We start from the raw sequence: 19774 nt of genomic DNA on the forward strand, positions 1-19774 counted from the left end.
TGAAAGCTGTTCACAGCAGCAGTCCTCTGGAAAGCTGCTTGTGCTTGGCTTTACAAAAATATATTTCCATATTAGTCATATTATGAAAGACAACACAGACCAAGACAAAAAAAGAGAAAAAAACAAGTATACTTTGATCTGCATTCAGACTCCCTTAGTTCTTTCTCTGGAAATGGACTGCATTTTTCATTATGAGTCCTTTGGAATTGTCTTAGATCATTGTGTTGCTCAGACTAGTTAAGTCATTCACCTTTCTTCATCGTCCAGTATTGCAGTTACTGTATACAATGTTCTCCTGGTTCTGCTTACTTCACTTTGCATCAGTTCATGGAAGCCTTCCCATGTTTAAAAATAATTTTTATAGATCCTTTTTGTTTTTACAGGATTTGCCTGCACCATCCTTCCCCTTGCCCTGCCATTCTTTGTCCTAGTATTGAATCCTCCTATGAAACAAAGAAAACTATTTAAGCAAAAACAGCTGATAGAGTAACTGTGTCTAACAGAGTATGCAAAATTCCAACCCCATGGTTCCCCACCTCCCTTCTGACAAGAGGGACATATGCTTCATTAGCTGGTCTCTGGGATAATTGCTTGTAGTTTTGCTTCCTGTAAGTCTTCTTTCCATGTCCATTTTACAATCATTATGTATATTTTTCTTCCTGGTGCCACTTCATCAATTCTCTGCACATTTTTCTGATGAGTAATTTTGAACATAAACAACTCATACTAAAGCCCTACTCTGATGCCTCAGTGGGAACAGGAAGTAACCCTGGGCTCATGGAGGGCTTGGTGGTTTAGTATGATCTCTGAGCAGTCTGACCAAGTCAGGAAGGTTTTGCACATGGACCTAGCAGCTGGGGAATCAGAGGATCATAGATCTGTAGCTGGAAGGGACTTCAGAGGCCAGCTTATTTGTACAGGTAAGGAAACTGAGACCCAGGGAAGTTAGGTGACCTATCCAAGGTACAACTAGTAAGTATCAGAGGCAGGATTAAATTCCAGGACCTCTGATGCTGGAGCAAGTACTTTCTTCAATTCACCAGGCTACTTCAGGTTGGCCATGGTGGGGCTGCTATTTCAGATACAGCCATCCTTATCCCCCATCTATTAAAAAATAGTGAGCTGTTAGTCTGTAGAGAGGGAGTGCCCCTACCAATGTTACTAAAGACCTTTGAAATAAAATCTGGTTTGAACTATCTTATTCTCTATTTACATAAGGTAATTTTTTTTGTTAATCCTGGAAAACTATTTCAGTATTTTGATGGATCTGGAATCTCCTTAAGGTGGGGATTCCTTCCAACAGCACAAATCACAACATATCCATGCCTTCTCATCATACTAGACTCTTGTCTAGGTTCTACTGTAATTCTTCTATAGGGGAGCTCTCCCCATCATATTGGGGGCCTTCTTCCAGGTCTCTTGTGGTTACCTGGGTACCAATGGAGTAACCTAAGTGATGCATCTGCTATTCCTTGCTCGTTCTATATAATTAGCCTGCTTCTTTTTCACTCTTTTTCTGGATGACTAGTAAAGGCCCATTTCAACTCTAAGTTTCTCTGGTTGAACCTTTTAGACTGAGTTTTTTATTCATAAAACATTCCATGGCGTAGGTACATAGGAGAGGGCAGCGTATGTGTATGGTGGGGTGAAATGTGAGGGTGCTTGAACATTACCTAGATTAGAGACCAGCCTATAAGCACATTGTCCTTCTATTGTCCCAAGATATAGTGTCCTTACAGCCCAACATGATTCCCAAGTCAGAACATCTTGGGAAATTGTCTTTTCATGCCCTTCCACTTTCCCAGGATAGTTTGACTTTGCCACTTGCATGAAAATCTGTTTTTTTTAAAGTAATGTAGTGGTGTGACTCACAGCCCAAGTGCCCGGGAGAGCTGACTGTGTATGCTCAGAGAAAGAAATGTCAGTGAGTCTAATGTCCCTGGTTGCAAGTTGGCCCACCCTCCTGGAAATGGATTCAACTTTTGACTCCCTTACAAAATGAACTCTGGAAATTTAAGCCAACATTTGATTTTTTCCCTCTTCTGAAGCAGGAATTCTCCACTTCGTTCCAAGGATGGGTATCCAAGTGACATCCGGTAAGTGTAGGCTTGAGCCTGCTGCTAATAGTCTGAATTAGTGTTCTTATCTCCACCTCCTTCTCCACCCCTGCTCTCAACCCCACCCTAGGAAAGGTTCTAGGAGTTTGACATGTACAGATCTTAGGATAACAGCATCCCCTGGGAGGGCAACCTTAGGGACACTCAAAGGGACCAAGGCTTTGCCACTAATTTACTTTCCCATTCACAGCAGCGAGTGAAGTGACAGTGGCTGGTCAGACATTCGTAAGAGTGGAGGAACAGTTTACCTGGTATAAGGCTCGGGATTACTGTAGGACCCACTACACAGACCTGGCCAACTTGGAAAGCGTGAAAAGCCTAGTCAGCCTCCAATCTATCCTCAACAGCCAGTCTGCTTGGATTGGCCTCTTCTTTGATGTAACGACTGGAACGTTCAGCTGGTCCAGTGGACCAGTTTTCACTTCTCTCTTTTGGTATCCAAGCCTGTCTGGTTACCAAGCTGGATTCTGCATTTTGTTAAAAAAGTACCTTACAGTAGTTCCAACGGCAGAGACTGATAACTGCTCAACCAAAAATGCCTTCATTTGCTACTACGGTATGTGGTTATTGTCATATAGCTTGGGCCCTCTGTTGCTACTGGTACCTGAAAATAGAGGGGTTTTTTTGGGGGGGGGATTGGTGGGCAGGGAGTGGAGAAGGAGAAAGGGAGGGTGGTAGAAAAGAGGAAGAAAAGCTATTGGATAGAAAAGATGGGGTTCTTCCTGGTGGGATGGCATGATGGATATGAGTCAAGAAGACCTACGTTCAAATGGAACCTCATAAAGATACTGACTGTGTGGCCTTTGAGTCAATCACTTACTCTCTTTCCATCTCAGTTTCTTCATCTGTAAAATGGGGAAGATAATAGCATTTACCTTCCAGGACTATCCTGAGAATAAAAAGAGAATTTTATAACACACTTTGCAAGCCTTAAAGCTCTATATAATGGCAAGCTATTGTTATGACTGTTGGGTTATTAACATCCCTCCTGCCACAGTCCTTCTTAGGTAATAATAACAACAACACTAACATTTATACAGGATATACCAAAAGTCTTAGTGCGGTATTATAATAATGCTAAGACTTTGGGGACACTCTTATATATACTACCTAACTGCAACCCCACAGGAACCCTGCCAGGCAGTTACTGGAGATGTTCTGATCCCCATTTTGCAAATAAGAAAATAGAGGTTCTGAGAAGGTAAATGAACTTTCCAAGGGTCATATGGCTAGTGTAGCTCTTACTATACTGGCCCCAAGTGCCCCAAGACCAGATGTGATACATTTCCATCCCTCTTTCAGGGTTCTCTGGTACCCTTAAGAAACTGGGGGATGGGCATGTGGGTCTCTTATCTCTGCCATTGGCTCAGGCCCTTATAGACTGTGTTCCCCCAACTTTAGTGGACCAAACACCTCAGTTCCATTTAACCACTTAACAGTCAGATTTACTTTTACAAAAGAATATTTACTTCAAAGGTATATCAAGAAGAAATAGACAAATATTCTACCATCTCCCCCAAAACCTGGGGGCAGCATCTCTCCAATACTCCTAGCATTCTTGGGGAGGGGAAGTTAATGGTCAAGTCTTAACTCCATTCCTATAAAGTATTAATTCCGTTGAATTCTAATGCCAAAGCACCCCCTCTGGGTTTAGGTCCAGAGACCCTGGCCTCTCAAGGCCTGGAGGTTGGGGTGGGAGCAGGGAGTAGAGAGGGAGAAAGGGAGGGAGGTAGAGAAGAGGAGGAAGAGAGGAGAGGGAGAGAGTCAAAGTCCCAGGCAATTCTGGTCATGCAGTCAATGGAAATAGCTGCTCTCAGCTATGAGGCAGCCCAACACAGAATGTGTTCTTCCAGAAGTAGGTCCCTGGTATGTCCCATGTGGGTATTGCCATTTAAAAAAGATCTGGCCATGTGCTAAAGCCCCATTGCACTAATTAAGTGTCAGAGAGGTTGGATTTGAACCTAGACCTTACTGATTCCAGGTCCATTCAGTCATTTTTCAGTCATGTACAACTCTTCCTGACCCCATTTGGGGTTTTCTTGGCAGAGATGCTGGAGTGGTTTGCCATTGCCTTTTCCAGCTCATTTTACAGATGAGGAAACTGAGGCATATAAGATTAAGTAACTTTCCCCAGGTCACACAGCTATTAAGTGTCTGAGGCTAGATTTGAACTCAGGAAGATGAGTGTTCCTGACTCCAGGTTCACACTATATCCATTGCGCCCCCTAGCTGCCCCCCTTTAAGCCATACTGCTCCTTAAAACCGCTACACATAGGTTGGTTACACTCCCTTAGCATCCATGCCTTCTCCTTCCCACTTCTGAAATAAGTACAATCAAGGCTTGAAATCAAAGAAAGTGGAATGATTTGTTCTTCCTTTTTCATTTACATTGATTAGGCTCCAGCCTGACTCTCCCCTTAATTTGGGGGAGAAGAGTGAAAGAAGAAAGGTGGAGAAAAGGATAGAAGAAGAAAAGAGGGAGTCAAGGAAGAAGGGAGCAGAGTAGAAGCAGATAGGTGGTAGGAAAGAGGCCTTACTGGGAAATGTGAAAGCAGAATGAAAGGCCCCCAAAGAGAAAGGGCTTGCTTTCTCCATGGGACAGGGAAAGGGTCAGGAATTCCTGCTCCAGGGGAAGCTGTTTCACTTTATAGCTGAGCAGCAGAAGAAAGAGGGAACTAGAAAAGAGTTGTAAGTGAATGAATAGGACCCAGGCTTATTCTGTCCACTGTCTCCTGTTCCTCCCCCCTGGTAGATGGCCTTTAGACACTACTCCAGCCTGCTTCAGCTCACCCTCTAATGCGGCAAAAAGTTGTGAATAAAGGGGGGGTGGGTGGGTAGGTGGCACAGTGAATAGAGCACCGGCCCTGGAGTCAGGAGGACCTGAGTTCAAATCCAGCCTCAGACACTTAACACTTACTCTTACTAGCTTGGGCAAGTCACTTAACCCAAACTGCCCTGCCTTCCTCACTCCAAAAAGGAAAAAAAAAATCGTGAAACTGGATATGAGCTAAACCAGCCCAGTCTGGACATTTCTGCTAAAAAGAGCAGGGCCATTTTCTCTCTGTGGGGTTGCAGGAGGGGTCCCATGAATTTGGGGGTGTCTTAGAATGAATTATATTTCCACGATCCAGTTTAATTTTCTCAGAACCTATAGGTGTGTGTCATCGCCCACTGGGAAAGCCTGGATTTTCTTCCAATAATCACTAGGTCTATTCACCTCCTGATAGATCCTGCCATTGGACAGTTGGATATTGAAGAATCTCTTCTCACAAGCCCTACCACCCCACCCAGGCCAGGTACAGTCCTCTCTTCTTAGCTTGGTTGGTTTTTGGGGGCTCAGAGACACAAGGCTTTGCCTGACTGTTCTAGGGTCGCTTGGGAGGAAAAAGCAGGGGGAAAAACCATTTTTGTCATGAGGGGAAGTAGTAGAGGACTTTAGACTGAATATTTTTATTCCTTTTTTCTCTCAAAAAGCTGGGACAATTTACTTTTCGTCCTGCACTGTTTTCCGTTTTGATTTCTTGAAATACAGCTCTGAAAAGACTGGCTTTTGAAAACCTATTGTGTTTTCACAGAAGAGGAAACTGAGGCCCAGGGTGGTGGAAGAATTTATCCATCATCATGTCTAAGTTAGGACTTGATTCCAGGTGCGCATTTTTCCAGGCTCTGAATAATAGGTGTCAAAGGCAGGGATATCCATGACTAAAATGTAGGGTAGAGGGAGCTAGGTGTAAGGCCCAAATCCAGACAAAAGGCTAGGAGAAATTTGAGGAAGAGGAGATTACTTTCACTAAGGGAAGGAGGTAGGCAGGGAAGCCTGCCTGCATCCAACAGACAGAAATCTGATCTGAAGCAAAGTCTGTTTTTGTAAATCAAATCCTCTCCTATCTAATCTCCTTTTTAGAAGTAGAATTTCCCATCTCCAGTCTAATGACATTTCATTAGGGGACAACTTCAGGATAATGTGCAGAGAAGGGTTCCCAGGAAGGGTGAAGAAAGGTGAATGCAGTTGTGACAGAGGGTTTTTGATGTCATTTAAAAATTGTTGCTAATATCTTTTGCCTTCATATCCCTTTCATCTTAAATATGCAGAGAGAGATATAGTTGAGAGAGGCCTGGCCTTGAAGCCAGGAAGGCCTCTGACACAGCCTGGCTATGTGACCTTGGGAGAATGGCTTCTTCTGATGACTCCTGAGGATCAGAGAAGGTGCCAACATGCATTGCTACAGGGACTCTCCCCACCCAGGAGTCCCCTATCCTAATGAAACTATAGCTAATGGTCCCTGTACCATCCCTAGTATATCCCTTTCCTACCCAGTAAGCCACCTTTTGTAACAAAGAATGAAAAAGGAAAGAGGAAAAAAATCAGCAGCTCGGTAAAACTAACCAACACCGAAAGAAACAGACAATGTCTGTGATATTCCACACCCATAGTCCTCTACCTCTGCAAAGAGCGGAGGGACATGCATGTATTTTCTCATGGCTCCTCTAGGCCAACCTTGGTCATGGTGGTTATTTTACCACATCGATGTGGTACTTTGATTGATTGATTGATGTGACTACAGGTCACATCCACTGGAATGTTTGCTTTTAGTCCAGTCACTGAAATCAACAGCTCAGCCAGGGGGGCAGCTGCCAGCTTTTCGCACTTTCCTTATTCAAATTTCCAGGTGCCTAGATCTCTCTGGAAGGGCTAGCAATGATATTCTTCCTCCCCTCAGAAGAGCAGGCTCATCCCATCTCAGGGTAAAGAATATGAGCCAGAGTATGCATGCTCAGAACCACAGCTGTATCATTGAGCCATTGGCCATGTCTGACCAGGAACGAATACAGGAGACCTTTATGTGTCCTGCCTCAGTTGAGAATAGGGCAGCGTGCTGGGCTCCAAAATCTCAGCTTCCATACTTACCAGCTTTGTGATTATGGGAAATTTACTTAGTCCATCTCACCCTCAGTTGCTCAGAACACTCCAAGTTCCCTAGGTATTGTCTGTAATAGGGATGGGGACGTATGCACATTTCCTGGGTCATGCAGAGGTAAGTCAGCTTTCCAGCTGGGCCTCTGGCCAGCTGAGACCCATAGCAGGGACCTCTGGGCTTTCCTGGTAATATCTTCCAAGCTCTGTCCCCGAGCCCCACCTGATTCCCTTTGGCCAATATCCCTCCCAGCTGTGTTAGTCAGTTTTAGGGAATCAGAAACTTCCCCTCACTGCCAGTTCTGATAGGGAAGAATTCATAGAAAATAATCAACCTGTCCCTGATGATCCCAAAGAGGATTGGCTTAAAATTAGGACTGACCTCATTTCACTCAGTAACAATTCGGCCCAGATATATTTCTTCTTTGGAGCCACAGCTTGGTGTAGAAAGAGCAGGATTTCTTAGCCTTTTTTGTGTACCAGACCCCTTTGGCAGTCTGGTGAAACCTGTGGACCCCTTCTCAGAGTTGTGTTTTTAAATGCATAAAATACAACAATACAAAATTTCAAAGGAAATCGATTTTGATGGACAGTTACCAAAATATTAAAAGTTTTAAGTTCACTGACTCCATACAACCTATTGTTAGATCCTTTGGGTTCAGGGGGCATTCATGAACTCCAGGCTAAGAACTCTAGCTGAAGTAGAAAAAACACAGAACTTATAGTCTGGGGCCTTGGGTTTGAATCTTGGGTCCAACCCTAGCTTTGGGAGATGGGAAAGTGACATAGCTTATTTGAACTTCTGTTTTGTTCCTTATCTGTTGGTTGCTTGTGACTGTAATACCCTCCTCACCCTGAGCTGGTCTAGATGGAGCCCAGGAAGGGTATCAATGAAAATGGAAAGATTGGCTTTGGATAAGTCTGACAAGGTCTTCTGGAGGTTGCCTGGGCATGACTAACATGGAGAGCTGTGGCTATGAGCTTGGGAAGATTTGGAATGGGTTTGGAGTAAGAAATTGTGGCTTCAGATCCTAACTCTTTACAAATGACCTGTGTAACTATGGGAAAGTCATCTCTTTCCTTTGGGCTCCAGGTGCCTTTTCTGTTAAATGAGGGAGTTCGACTAAGAATCAGGGGTTTTTGTTCATGTTATGGATACCTTTGGCAGTCTGGTGAAGTCCATGGACCCTTTCTCAGAATAAAGTTTTTAAATGTATAAAATAAAATACTTAGGATTGCAAAAGAAAGAAGGAAATAAGCATTTATTAAATCCCTATTTTGTGAAAAACACTGTGCTAAATGATTTATGAATGCCTCATTCGATCCTCACAAAGTAGGTGCTATTATTAACCATATTTTACAGTTGAGGAAACTGAGGCAAACAGAAGTTAAATGCCTTGACCAGGGTCACACAGTTAGTAAGTGTCTGAAGTTGGATTTGAAGTCAAGTCTTCCTTACTCCAGGCCCAGCCTTCTCTGCATTGCACTACCTAGCTACCTCTAGGGAATCATTATATTGAAATACAATTGTCAAAATATTATAAAAACAAGTTTGTGGAACCCTATGTTAAGAGTCTTTACTTTAGAGCAGCTTGGTGGCTCAGTGAATAGAGCATTGGCCCTGGAATCAGGAGAACCTGAGTTCAAATTTGGCCTCAGACACTTAACACAAAACTAGCCGGTGACCTTGGGCAAGTCACTTAACCCCAATTGCCCTACCAACTGCCCTAAAAAAAAAAAAAAAAAAAAAAAAAAAAACCAAAAAAAAAAAAAAAAGAAATGAGGCCTTCCTTTTGGGGTGGCTAGGTGGTGCAGTGAATAGAGCACCGGCCCTGGAGTCAGGAGGACCTGAGTTCAAATCTGGCCTCAGACACTTGACACACTAGCTGTGTGACTTTGGGCAAGTCACTTAACCACAATTGCCCTCCAAAAAAAAAAAGAGTCTTTACTTTAAATAACCTCCATAGTCCCTTCCAGCTTGGTACCCTGAACCCCATTGCATCAATAAATGCTCCATTATCCTTGTCTCTGTCCTGGGCCTCCAGCTACAGGGAAGGGCTAGAAGCAGGGGATAACATCAAAACTGGGACCAGACAGAACGTGAAGCTCATTGGAGGGGGATGGACAAAAAGAACTCTTTAAAAGTAGAATCAGTCAAGTAGAAAAGGGGATACAAAAATCCCACCAAATGGGAAAAGGGCAGGCCCTCCTGCTTCTAGGATGTCTAGTGTCAAAGTAGAGGTTGTCAGTTCAGTGAGCTGGTAAGTCCCCCTGGCCACGTTGGACTCTCGATGCCTCAGTTTTTCCTTTACTTTCAGGAAATCCAGGGAATACCCTCTTAGAAGAAGCCAGAACAGACTCATCCCTTAGATACAAATCTAGAAACAGTGGCACAAGGGACAGAGCATGGATGGGGAACTTGCAGCTTCCAGGACACATGTGGCCCTCTAGGTCCTCAGGTGTGGCCTTCTGACTGAGTCCAAGTTTTATAGAACAAATCCTTTTTTTTAAGGGGATTTGTTCTGTGAAGTTTGAATTCAGTCAAAGGGATGCACTTGAGGACCTAGAGGGCCACATGTGACTTTGAGCCTGTAAGTTCCCTGCCCTGGGATAGCGTGTTAGACTGACTTGAATTCAGCAAGACCTGAGTTCAAATTCTGTCTCTAGTGCTAATTACGAGGCCTTAAGCAAGTTACTTCATTTCTCTGAGTCTTAGTTTTCTCGCTAATAAAAAAGAAGGCTCTGGAAGCAGAGTTGGCAGAGCCAAGATGGTGGAGAGAAGGCAGGAACTCAACCGAGCTCTCCCCCAAACCCTTTTGAACAATTTTAAATGATGCCTCAAGACAAATTCTGGAGCAGCAGAACCCACAAAAGGACAAGGTGAAAAAGTTTTCCAGCCCAAGACAACTTATAAGGTCAGCAGGAAAAGTCTGTCCCATCCAGGTGAGAATGAAGCACAGTCAGCCCTGGCACACCAGGAACAGACCTTGGGAGCGGCTGAATCATGAGCAGCAGCAGCTGCCTCCAGGGCTCTCGGTCCACAGGCAGTGAGGGGGTCGGACAATTGGTCAGAAGGGGATTACAAGAGTCTCCCTGCTGGCCCTAGGGGCAGGGCTCTGTTGCATTGCTTGTACTTAGATCCGAGTCACAGTCCTGGGTCTCAGTCTTTGGAAGAGGAGAAGCAGCATTAACACAGCAGAGCCAGCAGCCACAGTTACATTTTCAGGCAGGAATAGAGAGCTTGTGGTCATTCCCAGACCAGAGCACAGGTCAGGAGAGTAGTAAACACACCTCTCCCTAGATCAGATCACCTTAGAGGAACTCAAAACTTACAGGTCCCCAGAATTACCTCTGAAAATAGCTGTACAAAAAACACTTTGAAAGTAGAGCCCCACTTTAGCCTAGAGTTAAAAGTCAAGAAATAGACTGGGAAAATGAGCAAACAGCAGAGAAAGATCCTGACTTTAGGAAGTTACTATGGCGAAGGGGAAGATCAAAACCCAAATTCAGAAGACAACAAAGTCAAAACTTCTACATTGAAAGCCTAAAAGAAAAATATGCATTGGCCCCAGGCCATAAAAGAATTAAAAAAGGATTTCTTTTTTTTTTAAGCAATTGGGGTTAAGTAACTTGCTCAAGGTTACACAGCCAGGTGTTTCTGTGTGGGTACTAAGTGTCTGAGCCCGGGATTCGATCTCCAGGTCTTCTCAACACTGGAGCCGGTGCTCTTACTCGCTGTGCTACCTGGCTGCCCCCAAAAAGGATTTCTAAAATCAAGTAGGAGATGTAGGGGAAAAATTGATAAAAGAAATGAGAGTGATGCAAGAAAATTAAGGAGAAGAGTCAACAGTTTAGTAAAGGAGGAACCAAAAAAATACTAAAGAAAATAACACCTTAAAAAACAGAAGAGGTCAAATAGTAAAAGAAACACAAAAATCCAATGAAGAGAAGAATTCCTTGGAAAGCAGATTGGCCAAATGGAAAAAAAGAAGTACAAAAAAGAATTCTTTTTTTTTTCTTGAGGGCAACTGGGGTTGACTTGCCCAAGATCACAGGGCTAGTTTTTGTGTTAAGTGTCTGAGGCTGGATTTGAACTCTGGTCCTCCTGACTCCAGGGCTGGTGCTCTATTCACTATGCCACCTAGCCGCCCAAAAAGAACTCTTTAAAATTAGAATCAGTCAAATAGAAAAGGGGATACAAAAGCTCACTAAAGAAAATAATTCCTTAAAAATCCGAATTGGGCAAGCAGAAGCTAGTGACTTTATGAGACATCAAGAAGCAGTAAAATAAAATCAAAAGAATGAAGAAATTGTGAAATATTTCATTGGAAAAACAACTAATCTAAAAAACAGATCCAGGAGAGATAATTTAAGGATTATTAGACTACCTGAAAACCATGATCAAAAGGAGTCTAGAAATCATCTTTCAAGAAATTATCAAGGAAAACTGCCTTGACATTCTAGAACCAGTGGGTAAAATACAAATTAAAAGAATTCACCAAACACCTTCTGAAAGGGACCCAAAAATGAAAACTCCCAGGAATATTATAACCAAATTCCAGATTCCAGAGCCCCCAGATCCCATTTGCAAGCAGCCAAAATGAAGTAATTTAGGTATTATGGAACCAGTCCGGATAACACAAGATTGAACAGTTTCTACATTAAAGGATCAGAGGGCCTGAAATATCATATTCTAGAGGGCAAAAGAACAAGGATTACAATCAAGAATCACCTATCCATCAAAACTGAGTATAATCCTTCAGCGGGAAAGTAGACATTCAATGAAATGGAGGACTTTCAAGCATTCCTGCTGAAAAGACCAGAGCTTAATACAAAATTTGACTTTCAAATACAAGACTCAAAAGAATCATAAAAAAGGAAACAGGAAAGAGAAATCATAAGGGATTCAATAAGGTTAAATATATTCCTGTATGGGAAAATGATATTTGTAACTCCTAAAATCTTTCTCATTATTAGGGTAGTTAGAAGGAATATACATAGACAGAAGACATGAGTGTGAATTGAGTATGATGGGATGAGTACCTAAAAAAAAATTGAGGAGTGAGAAAGAGGAATGCATGGGAGAATGGGGAAGGGAGAGATAGAATGGGGTAAATTATCTGACATAAAAGGGGCACAAAAAACTTTTACAGTGGAGAGGAAGGTGGGTGATGTGGGGTGGGGGGAGCATATGAACAATTCTCATCAGAATTGGCTCAAAGATGGAATAACGTCCACACTCAGTTGGGTATAGAAATTGATCTTACCATATAGGAAAGTAGGAGGGAAGGGGATAAGAGAAGGTAGAGAAGGGCACAGGAACTGATAGAATGGAAGGTGAAGTGGGAGAGGTAAAAGGTGGAAACAAAACAGTTTTGAGAATGGACAGCATGAAGGGGAAGTGAAAGTAGGATAAACAGGGGAGAAATAGAATGGGAGAAAATACATCATAAACTTAACTAAAATTTTTTTTACAGCATCTCTGATAAAGACCTTATTTCTCAAATATATAGAGAACTGAGTCAAATTTATAGAAATAAGAGCCATTTCTCAATTGATAACATGGTCAAAGAATATAAATAGGCAGTTTTCAGATGAAGTAATAAAAGATATCTATTGTTATATGAAAAAATGCTCCAAATCACTATTGATCATGTACAAATTAAAACTCTATCGGATTGGCTAAAATGACAGAAAAGGAAAAATAACAAATGTTGGAGGAGATGTGGGAAAAATGGTAAAGCGGTATACTGATTCAACCATTCTGTAGAGCAATTTGGAACTATATCCAAAAGTCTATAAAGTCATGCATACCTTTTGTCCAAGCAATACCACTACTAGGTCTGTATCTCAAAGAGACAAAAAACAAAAAGGAAAAGGCCATAGATGTATGAAAATATTTATAGCAGCCCTTTTAGTGGTGGCAAAAGATTGGAAATTGAGAGGATGTCCATCAAATGGGGAATGATTGAACAAGTTGTTGTATGTGATTGTGATGAAATACTATTGTGGTATAGGAAATGATGAGCAGAATGCTCATGGAAAAACCTGGAAAGACTTACATGGATTGATGCAAAGTGAAATGAGCAAAACCAGGACAGCATTTTACACAGTAACAGCAATATCTTACAATGATCAATGTGAATGACTTAGCTATTCTCAGCAATATAATGATCCAAGACAATTCCGAAGGACTTATGATGAAATATGCCCTCTACCTCCAGAGAAAGAGTGGATGGAATCTGAATGCAGACTGAAATCTATTTTTTCTTTACTTTATTTTTCTTAGTTTTTTAAAATATATTTTCTTTTACAACATGACTAATATAGAAATATGTTGTGCATGACTGCACATGTATAACTTATATGACATTGCTTGCCTTCTCAATGCAGGGAAGGGGAAGGATGGTAACAGAGAATGTGGAACTAAAAAAATTTTTTTAGACAAATGTTAAAATTGTTTTTATATGTCATTGGGGAAAAATAAAACATTAAATTTTTAAAAAGAGGGCTCTGAATTCTCTTCTAGTTTTGATCCTATGTCATCAGCAATCCATGAATCCCATCTGGAGTAGAGATTCTCCTAGTCAGCTAACAGTACAAAAAATCACCAGTATTAGGTGGAGGAGGAAAGTAGAGTGAGGGATTCTGGAACCCATGGCCTTCTTGGGCTAAGAGTTATCTCCAGGAATGACTGGCTGGGGGAGGGGGTACCAGGACACCACGAAGAGTGGGAACAATGACTTATGTGCTCCCTTCTTTTCAGCAGTGGTGCAGATTGGTAAGCAGACCTTTATAAGGATTGTTGGGGAAGAGAAGACCTGGTCTGCGGCCCGGCATTACTGCCAGAAATACTATACAGACCTCGCCAATCTGCAAAATTTCATTGATAGCACATCCCTGAAAAGTATAGCCAGCAAAATAGAAGCATGGATCGGCCTCTACTTTGATCAGAGAAGCCAGTCTTTGAGGTGGTCCAGCACCTTTGATTCCAGCATTCCCACCTGGGTGATACCGTCTATGTTTGCGGAAGGACAATGTGCTGTCCTCACTCGCTTTGCAAACTATAAGCCCCAAATTTATCCTGCATATTGCACTGATCCGAAAGCCTTTATCTGCTTTTATGGTAAGAGTCAATCTGCCCTTTAGCCCTTTAATCCTTAAAGTCACAACCAGAATGTTTGTTGTTGTCGTTGTTTTCTTAACTTTTACTATTTTCAATTAGCAAGTATTGATTTCTTTTCTTCCTTTCATTTCCTCCAATTGAAAAAAAAGAGTAAAACTCTGTAACAAATATGCATTAACTATGCTCCAAAACATACATTTCATTCTGCATCTTGAGTTCATTGCCTGTCAGTCAGGAGCTGAGTAGAACACTTCATCAGTGAACCTCTAGAATCATGTTTGTTCACTGCATTGATCAGATTTCTTGACCCTTTCAAAATTGTTGGTCTTTTACAATGTTACTGTTACTGTGTACATTATTCTCTTGGTTTTGCTCACTTTGCTCTGCATCAGTTCATGCAAGTCTTCCCAGGTTTCTTGAAGCTGTCTTATCATTTCTTACAGCTCAATAATATTCCTTTACATTAATATACTATAATTTGTTTAGCCAGTTCTGATGCACAAAACTAGAATACTTCAGCAAGAGGGATTTGGAGTAGAGTCAAGGAAGAACTTCTTCATGCTAGGGTTTTCAGGGTCTGTTTCTATCTCTCTGAAGGCTTACCAAGGAGGCATCTCTTATCCACAACTCCTGACCTCATTCACCAAAAATCAGAGTTCTAGGGCTGAGGCATTAGGAAAGTCTGCCTGACTTAACCTCTGACCCCTGTTTGCATACATCCCACCATTCCCCTAATTTGAAGCTTTTTAGGTTCTTTTGCTCATTCATAGTAGAGAAAGGACCTAGGGTTCTGGGTTGTCTCTAGTCAGGGTCTGAGAAGAGATGGTGGTCAAGATGGTAAAAAAAAAGGTATTGACAAACTGATAGTGGTTGGAATTGCCTTCCACCTATCTCTCTCTCAGGATTTCTGACTATTTCAGTTAGTCTGGCTTGCCTGTCCCATTGGTGACAGTTAGTTAATAAGCATTAATCAATTGCTAATTGCAACAAGTGAATAGAATTGGTACCAGCCCTAATGAATCAAAACAGTCTCAAGGAGGGTGTAATAAAGTTGGTTAGTTATATCATCCCTCTGGGGGCGGCCAGGTAGCACAGCGAGTAAGAGCACCGGCTCCGGTGTTGAGAAGACCTGGAGATCGAATCCCGGGCTCAGACACTCAGCACCACACCCAGAAATAACTGGCCGTGTAACCTTGAGTAAGTTACTTAACCCCGATTGCTTAAAAAAAAAAAAGTTTAAAAAAATTATATCATCCCTCTGCTAAGTAAGTTCCATTAGAATTAGGATGGGTCATATTGAACTTGCATGCCTCTCCCACCCCTTGCACTTAAGCACATTGCTTTGCACATAGTAGGCATTTTATAAATGTATGCTGAATGACTGAATGCATAAGACCTGCACATAAGTTACTAGGCTCCAAGGTAGAGCTTGATCAATACCATAAAAGCGATGCAAAGAATTCTGAGATTTCAAAGGAGAGTGAGATTGCTTCTGGTTTTTAGATCGTGGAGATTGGGAGATTTCATGGAGAAGGTTCCATTAGAGCTGGCCCTTGAAGGATTAGTAAGACCTTGGCAAATAGAAATAAAAAAGAGGGTAATCTTTTATGCATCAATGGATAAAGAGCCAAGCCTGGAATCAGAAAGACTTGAGTTCAAATCTGGCCTTAGACACTTACTAGCTGTGTGATCCTGGACAAGTCACTTAACTTTGGTTTGCTTCATCTGTAAAATGGGGATAAGAATAATACCTACCTTGTAGGGCTGTTGTGAGAACTGAATGAGATAATAACTGTAAAGGGTTGAGCATAGTGCCTGGCACATATTAAGTGCTATATAAATGTTAGCTATTACTATTATTTATTCATTCATTCATTTGTTCATTTCTTTCACCAAACTTTGTTAATTACCTACCATATGCATCTGTATTAATGAAGGGAAGTTTCACACTGGGAATTCCTCAAACCAATGAAATTATAGAGTTCCTTCCTCCCCAAAACAACAACCAAACCTCAAACCCTTCTCCAAATCCAGTCACATGCCATTGTTTACACAAGGTTCTGGGGCTATGAAGATTTTTTAAAATGGCACAGTCCCTGCCCAGGTAGGTGGCTGTGGCCTTGAAGGAGTGCTATGATTACTCTGTTCAGCATAATTCAGACAAGGAGAGCCAGACTAAGAGCCAGAGAGAGCCAGGTTTCCAAAGGTGGGGAGGCAGGAGCCCACAAAGGATGTTCAAGGATTGGCTCTGTTTGTCGGTCACTTTTTAACCCAAGCTCCAGATTAGAAAAGACCTTTCTAATCACTGCAAGGCCTGGTGTTCCATGGAGAAGCAGCAGATAAATTAGGAGCAACATGCCCTTCAAGCTGCAGACTGTGTAATCTCTAAGCTGTAGACTCATGGTTCTGCCAATTCTTCTCATTACAGATCCTTCGGTCACTCTTCTGCCCCATAAAGGTCCTCTGGACTTTTCCAGTGTCTCCCCACAAAGCAACGAAACTGACACTACTCTTGGGCCAGGTAGAGACCCCTCTTTCCCCCTTCTGTTATGTGTTGCTTTTGCCCCTGGGTTCTTGGCCTTTCCTGAGTCCTCAGAAGACCTTCCCTGGAGGTCAAGGAAGGAGTGAGGCCATGGCCAACAAGATCACTCAATAAGTTGGTTACTGTAGACATGGAGTCACAAGGGATTGTATAAGAATGCTAGAACAGGGGTTACTAACCCTTCTCTCCATCACTGTATTTCTTGGTTTTCAATGAATCTATTATTTTTATTCAATGTGAAAGGAAATAAATTACATACTTTGCCATGCATATGCATACAAGAAATAGTAAAAAATATAATAATTTTTTCTTAAAGAAAACCTTATTTGATACCTCATGTTTTTAATTTACAATAATATTTTTGGAATATTTCAAGAGGATAATATAATTATTTATTAGATATTCCCTAGGCCCCCATAATAGTAGTAGTAGTACTTTAAAGTGCTTTTTAAAAATGTTATTTTGTTTTTACAACAATCCTAGAAGATAGATAATATCATTATCCCCAATTTATAGATGAGGAAAGGTTAAGTGACTTGCCCAGGGTCACATAGCTAGTAAGCATCTGAGGTCAGCTTTGAACTCAGATCTTCCTGATCCCATGACTGGCACTCTACTACACTACCTAAATGCCCTCAAATTGCCCCTTGACATGGGGTTTTTTTTTTTTTTTGGTCTTTTTGGAAGGGGGGAAGGCAGGGCAATTGGGGTTAAGTGACTTGCCCAAGGTCACACGGCTAGTAAGTATTAAGTGTCTGAGGCCAGATTTGAACTCAGGTCCTCCTGACTCCAGAGCCGGTGCTCTACTCACTGCACCACCTAGCCGCCCCCCCAACCTGTTTCTTGTACTCCTTAGTGGGTCACATACCACAGGATGAGGGACAGTGCTGGAGAGAGAAGGGACGCTAGAGTTCTTCTAGTCAATACTTTCATTTTTTGTATATGGATGGAGGCTGGGATCCAAAAAAGAGAAGTGCCTGACAGGTAGTCACGCAAGGAACCTATACGGCTTTCCCTACAGTTAGTTACATCCTGCTCTCGGTTCCTTGAATCAGATAATCCTTCTCTCTTTTTTTTTTTTTTTTTTTTTTTTTTTTGTCTTGGCACTGCCTGTCTCCTCTTCTTCCTCAGCCTGGAATACTCTATCTTCCTCTAATTCCTCATTTCCACAACTTCTTTGAAGGTTCAGTTTAAATCCTATCTCTGCAGGAACCTCCCCAGATGAGATCCCCTTTGGCTTACCTTCATAGACTCTGTATTTATCTTGTATCTACATAACTATTTGTATGTTGTCTCCCCTGGTAGAAAGTGAGCTCCTTCAGTCAGACAGGAGCCCTGTCTTTGTCTTTCTTTGGATTTCCAGTGCCTGGCACATACAGGGGTATGTAGGTCCCATAGTAGATAGAGTTTTGGGCTTGGAATCAGGAAGATTTATCTTCATGAGTTCAAATATGGCCTCAAATTTTTAAGAGTTGTGTGACCCTGGGCAAGTCACTTACTGCTGTTTGCCTCAGTTTCCTCATTTGTAAAATGAGGAGGAGAAGGAAATGGCAAACCACTCCAGTATCTTTGCCAAGAAAACCCCAAATTGGGTGATAGAGAGTTGGACACAATTGAACAACTGGCACATTAATAAATACTTGTATACTTGACTGAATTAGATAGAGAACAATAATGACTCATTTATATAGAGCTTTAAGGTTTACAACTCTGGGAGGCAGGAAATATATCTATAATTCCCATTTTATAGATGAGGAAACCAATTAAGAAACTTGCCCATGCTCAAGTAGCCAGGATTTGAACCCAGTCTCCTGTCTCTTGGTCTAGCTCTTTCATATTGTGATGGCTTTCATTAGAGCAGGATTTTTAAAAATAAATAATTTTAATTTATTTCATTAAATATTTCCCAATTACACTTAAAATGTTTTTAACATTAATTTTTTTTAATTTGAGTTCAAAATTCTCTCTCTCCCTCCCCTCCCTCTTCTGGGAGACAGTAAGCAATCTGATATAGGTTATACATGTGCAATCATGTAAAACATTTCCCTATTAGTCATTTTGTGGAAGAAAACTCAAACTAAAAAAAAAGAAAAAAAGGTGAAAATAGCACAATTCAGTCTGTATTCAGACAGAATCATTTCTTTCTCTGGAGGCGGATGACATTTTTCATCATTAGTCCTTTGGAATTGTCTGGGATAATTTTATTGCTGAGAATAGCTAAGTCATTCACAGTTATTCATGGTATCATGTTGCTGTTACTATGTACAATGTTCTGATTCTGCCCACTTCACTTTGCATCAGTTCGTGTAAGTCTTTCCAAGTTTTTCTACAAGTATCCTGCTTGTCACTTCTTATAGTACAATAATATCCCAATACGATCATATACCACAACTGCTGACCTAGTCCTTTATTGATAGACATCCCTTTAATTTCTAATTCTTTGCCACCACAGAAAGAGCTGCTATACATACTTTTGTACAAATAGGTCTTTCCCTTTTTTAAAAATCTCTTTGGGATGCAGACCTAGCAGCGGTATTGATGAGGGAGGGCAATAGGTTATACAGGGGCTCTAATCAATGACCAGAGTCCCTGAGTTTGGACTCTGGAAGGAATTGACTAGGCCCAAGCAATCTTTGGAGTCAGGATTGTAAAAGTTGATTGTTATGCTTCACAGTGGGCAAGAGTTCTTAGGAATCTGCACACTTAAAGAAGTCACAGGTATAGTTTTTAAGGAGTCATGACAGTAAATCAGATGTCAATTATGCTAACTAGGTGAGTAAGGGTGGGATTAGGGAGCAGTTAAGGAGTGGTCAGTGCTTAAAGGAACATGCACTTTTAATATCAACTGCACAGGAGTATTGCCCATAATTCACTGGGAAACAGCCCAAGGGGGGGCTACCTGGAGGTGTGGTTTTAGGCTTGAAATATCAATAAGTCAGCTAGCTGTCAGGGCTGACTGAGAAGTGCCTAGCCTGCCACCCATCAGTGTCATGTTTGACAAGATAGATGTTGGGAACCAAGGCTAACGGAGACTCAGTATGTGTATAATTGGCTAAGGAATTAATTTACAGATA

General features: G+C 41.6%; 1 protein-coding gene across 1 annotated transcript in view; it reads left to right on the forward strand.

Moving 5' to 3' along the window:
- The first annotated feature begins 1805 nt into the window (after nt 1-1805).
- CLEC20A (C-type lectin domain containing 20A) overlaps nt 1806-19774 on the forward strand; it is a 32689-nt gene continuing 14720 nt past the window's right edge. The window contains exons 1-5 of the mRNA XM_069065609.1: nt 1806-2096; nt 2308-2673; nt 5345-5413; nt 13799-14158; nt 16587-16679. Coding sequence (XP_068921710.1) covers nt 2075-2096; nt 2308-2673; nt 5345-5413; nt 13799-14158; nt 16587-16679 — 910 coding nt within the window. The 5' untranslated portion in view covers nt 1806-2074. The remainder of the gene's footprint in view (nt 2097-2307; nt 2674-5344; nt 5414-13798; nt 14159-16586; nt 16680-19774) is intronic.

The sequence above is a fragment of the Petaurus breviceps genome, unplaced genomic scaffold, assembly GCF_028583685.1.
Source record: "Petaurus breviceps papuanus isolate PSGF00001 unplaced genomic scaffold, PetGlider_PUasm1.0 90692, whole genome shotgun sequence".
Classification (NCBI taxonomy): Eukaryota; Metazoa; Chordata; class Mammalia; order Diprotodontia; family Petauridae; genus Petaurus; species Petaurus breviceps.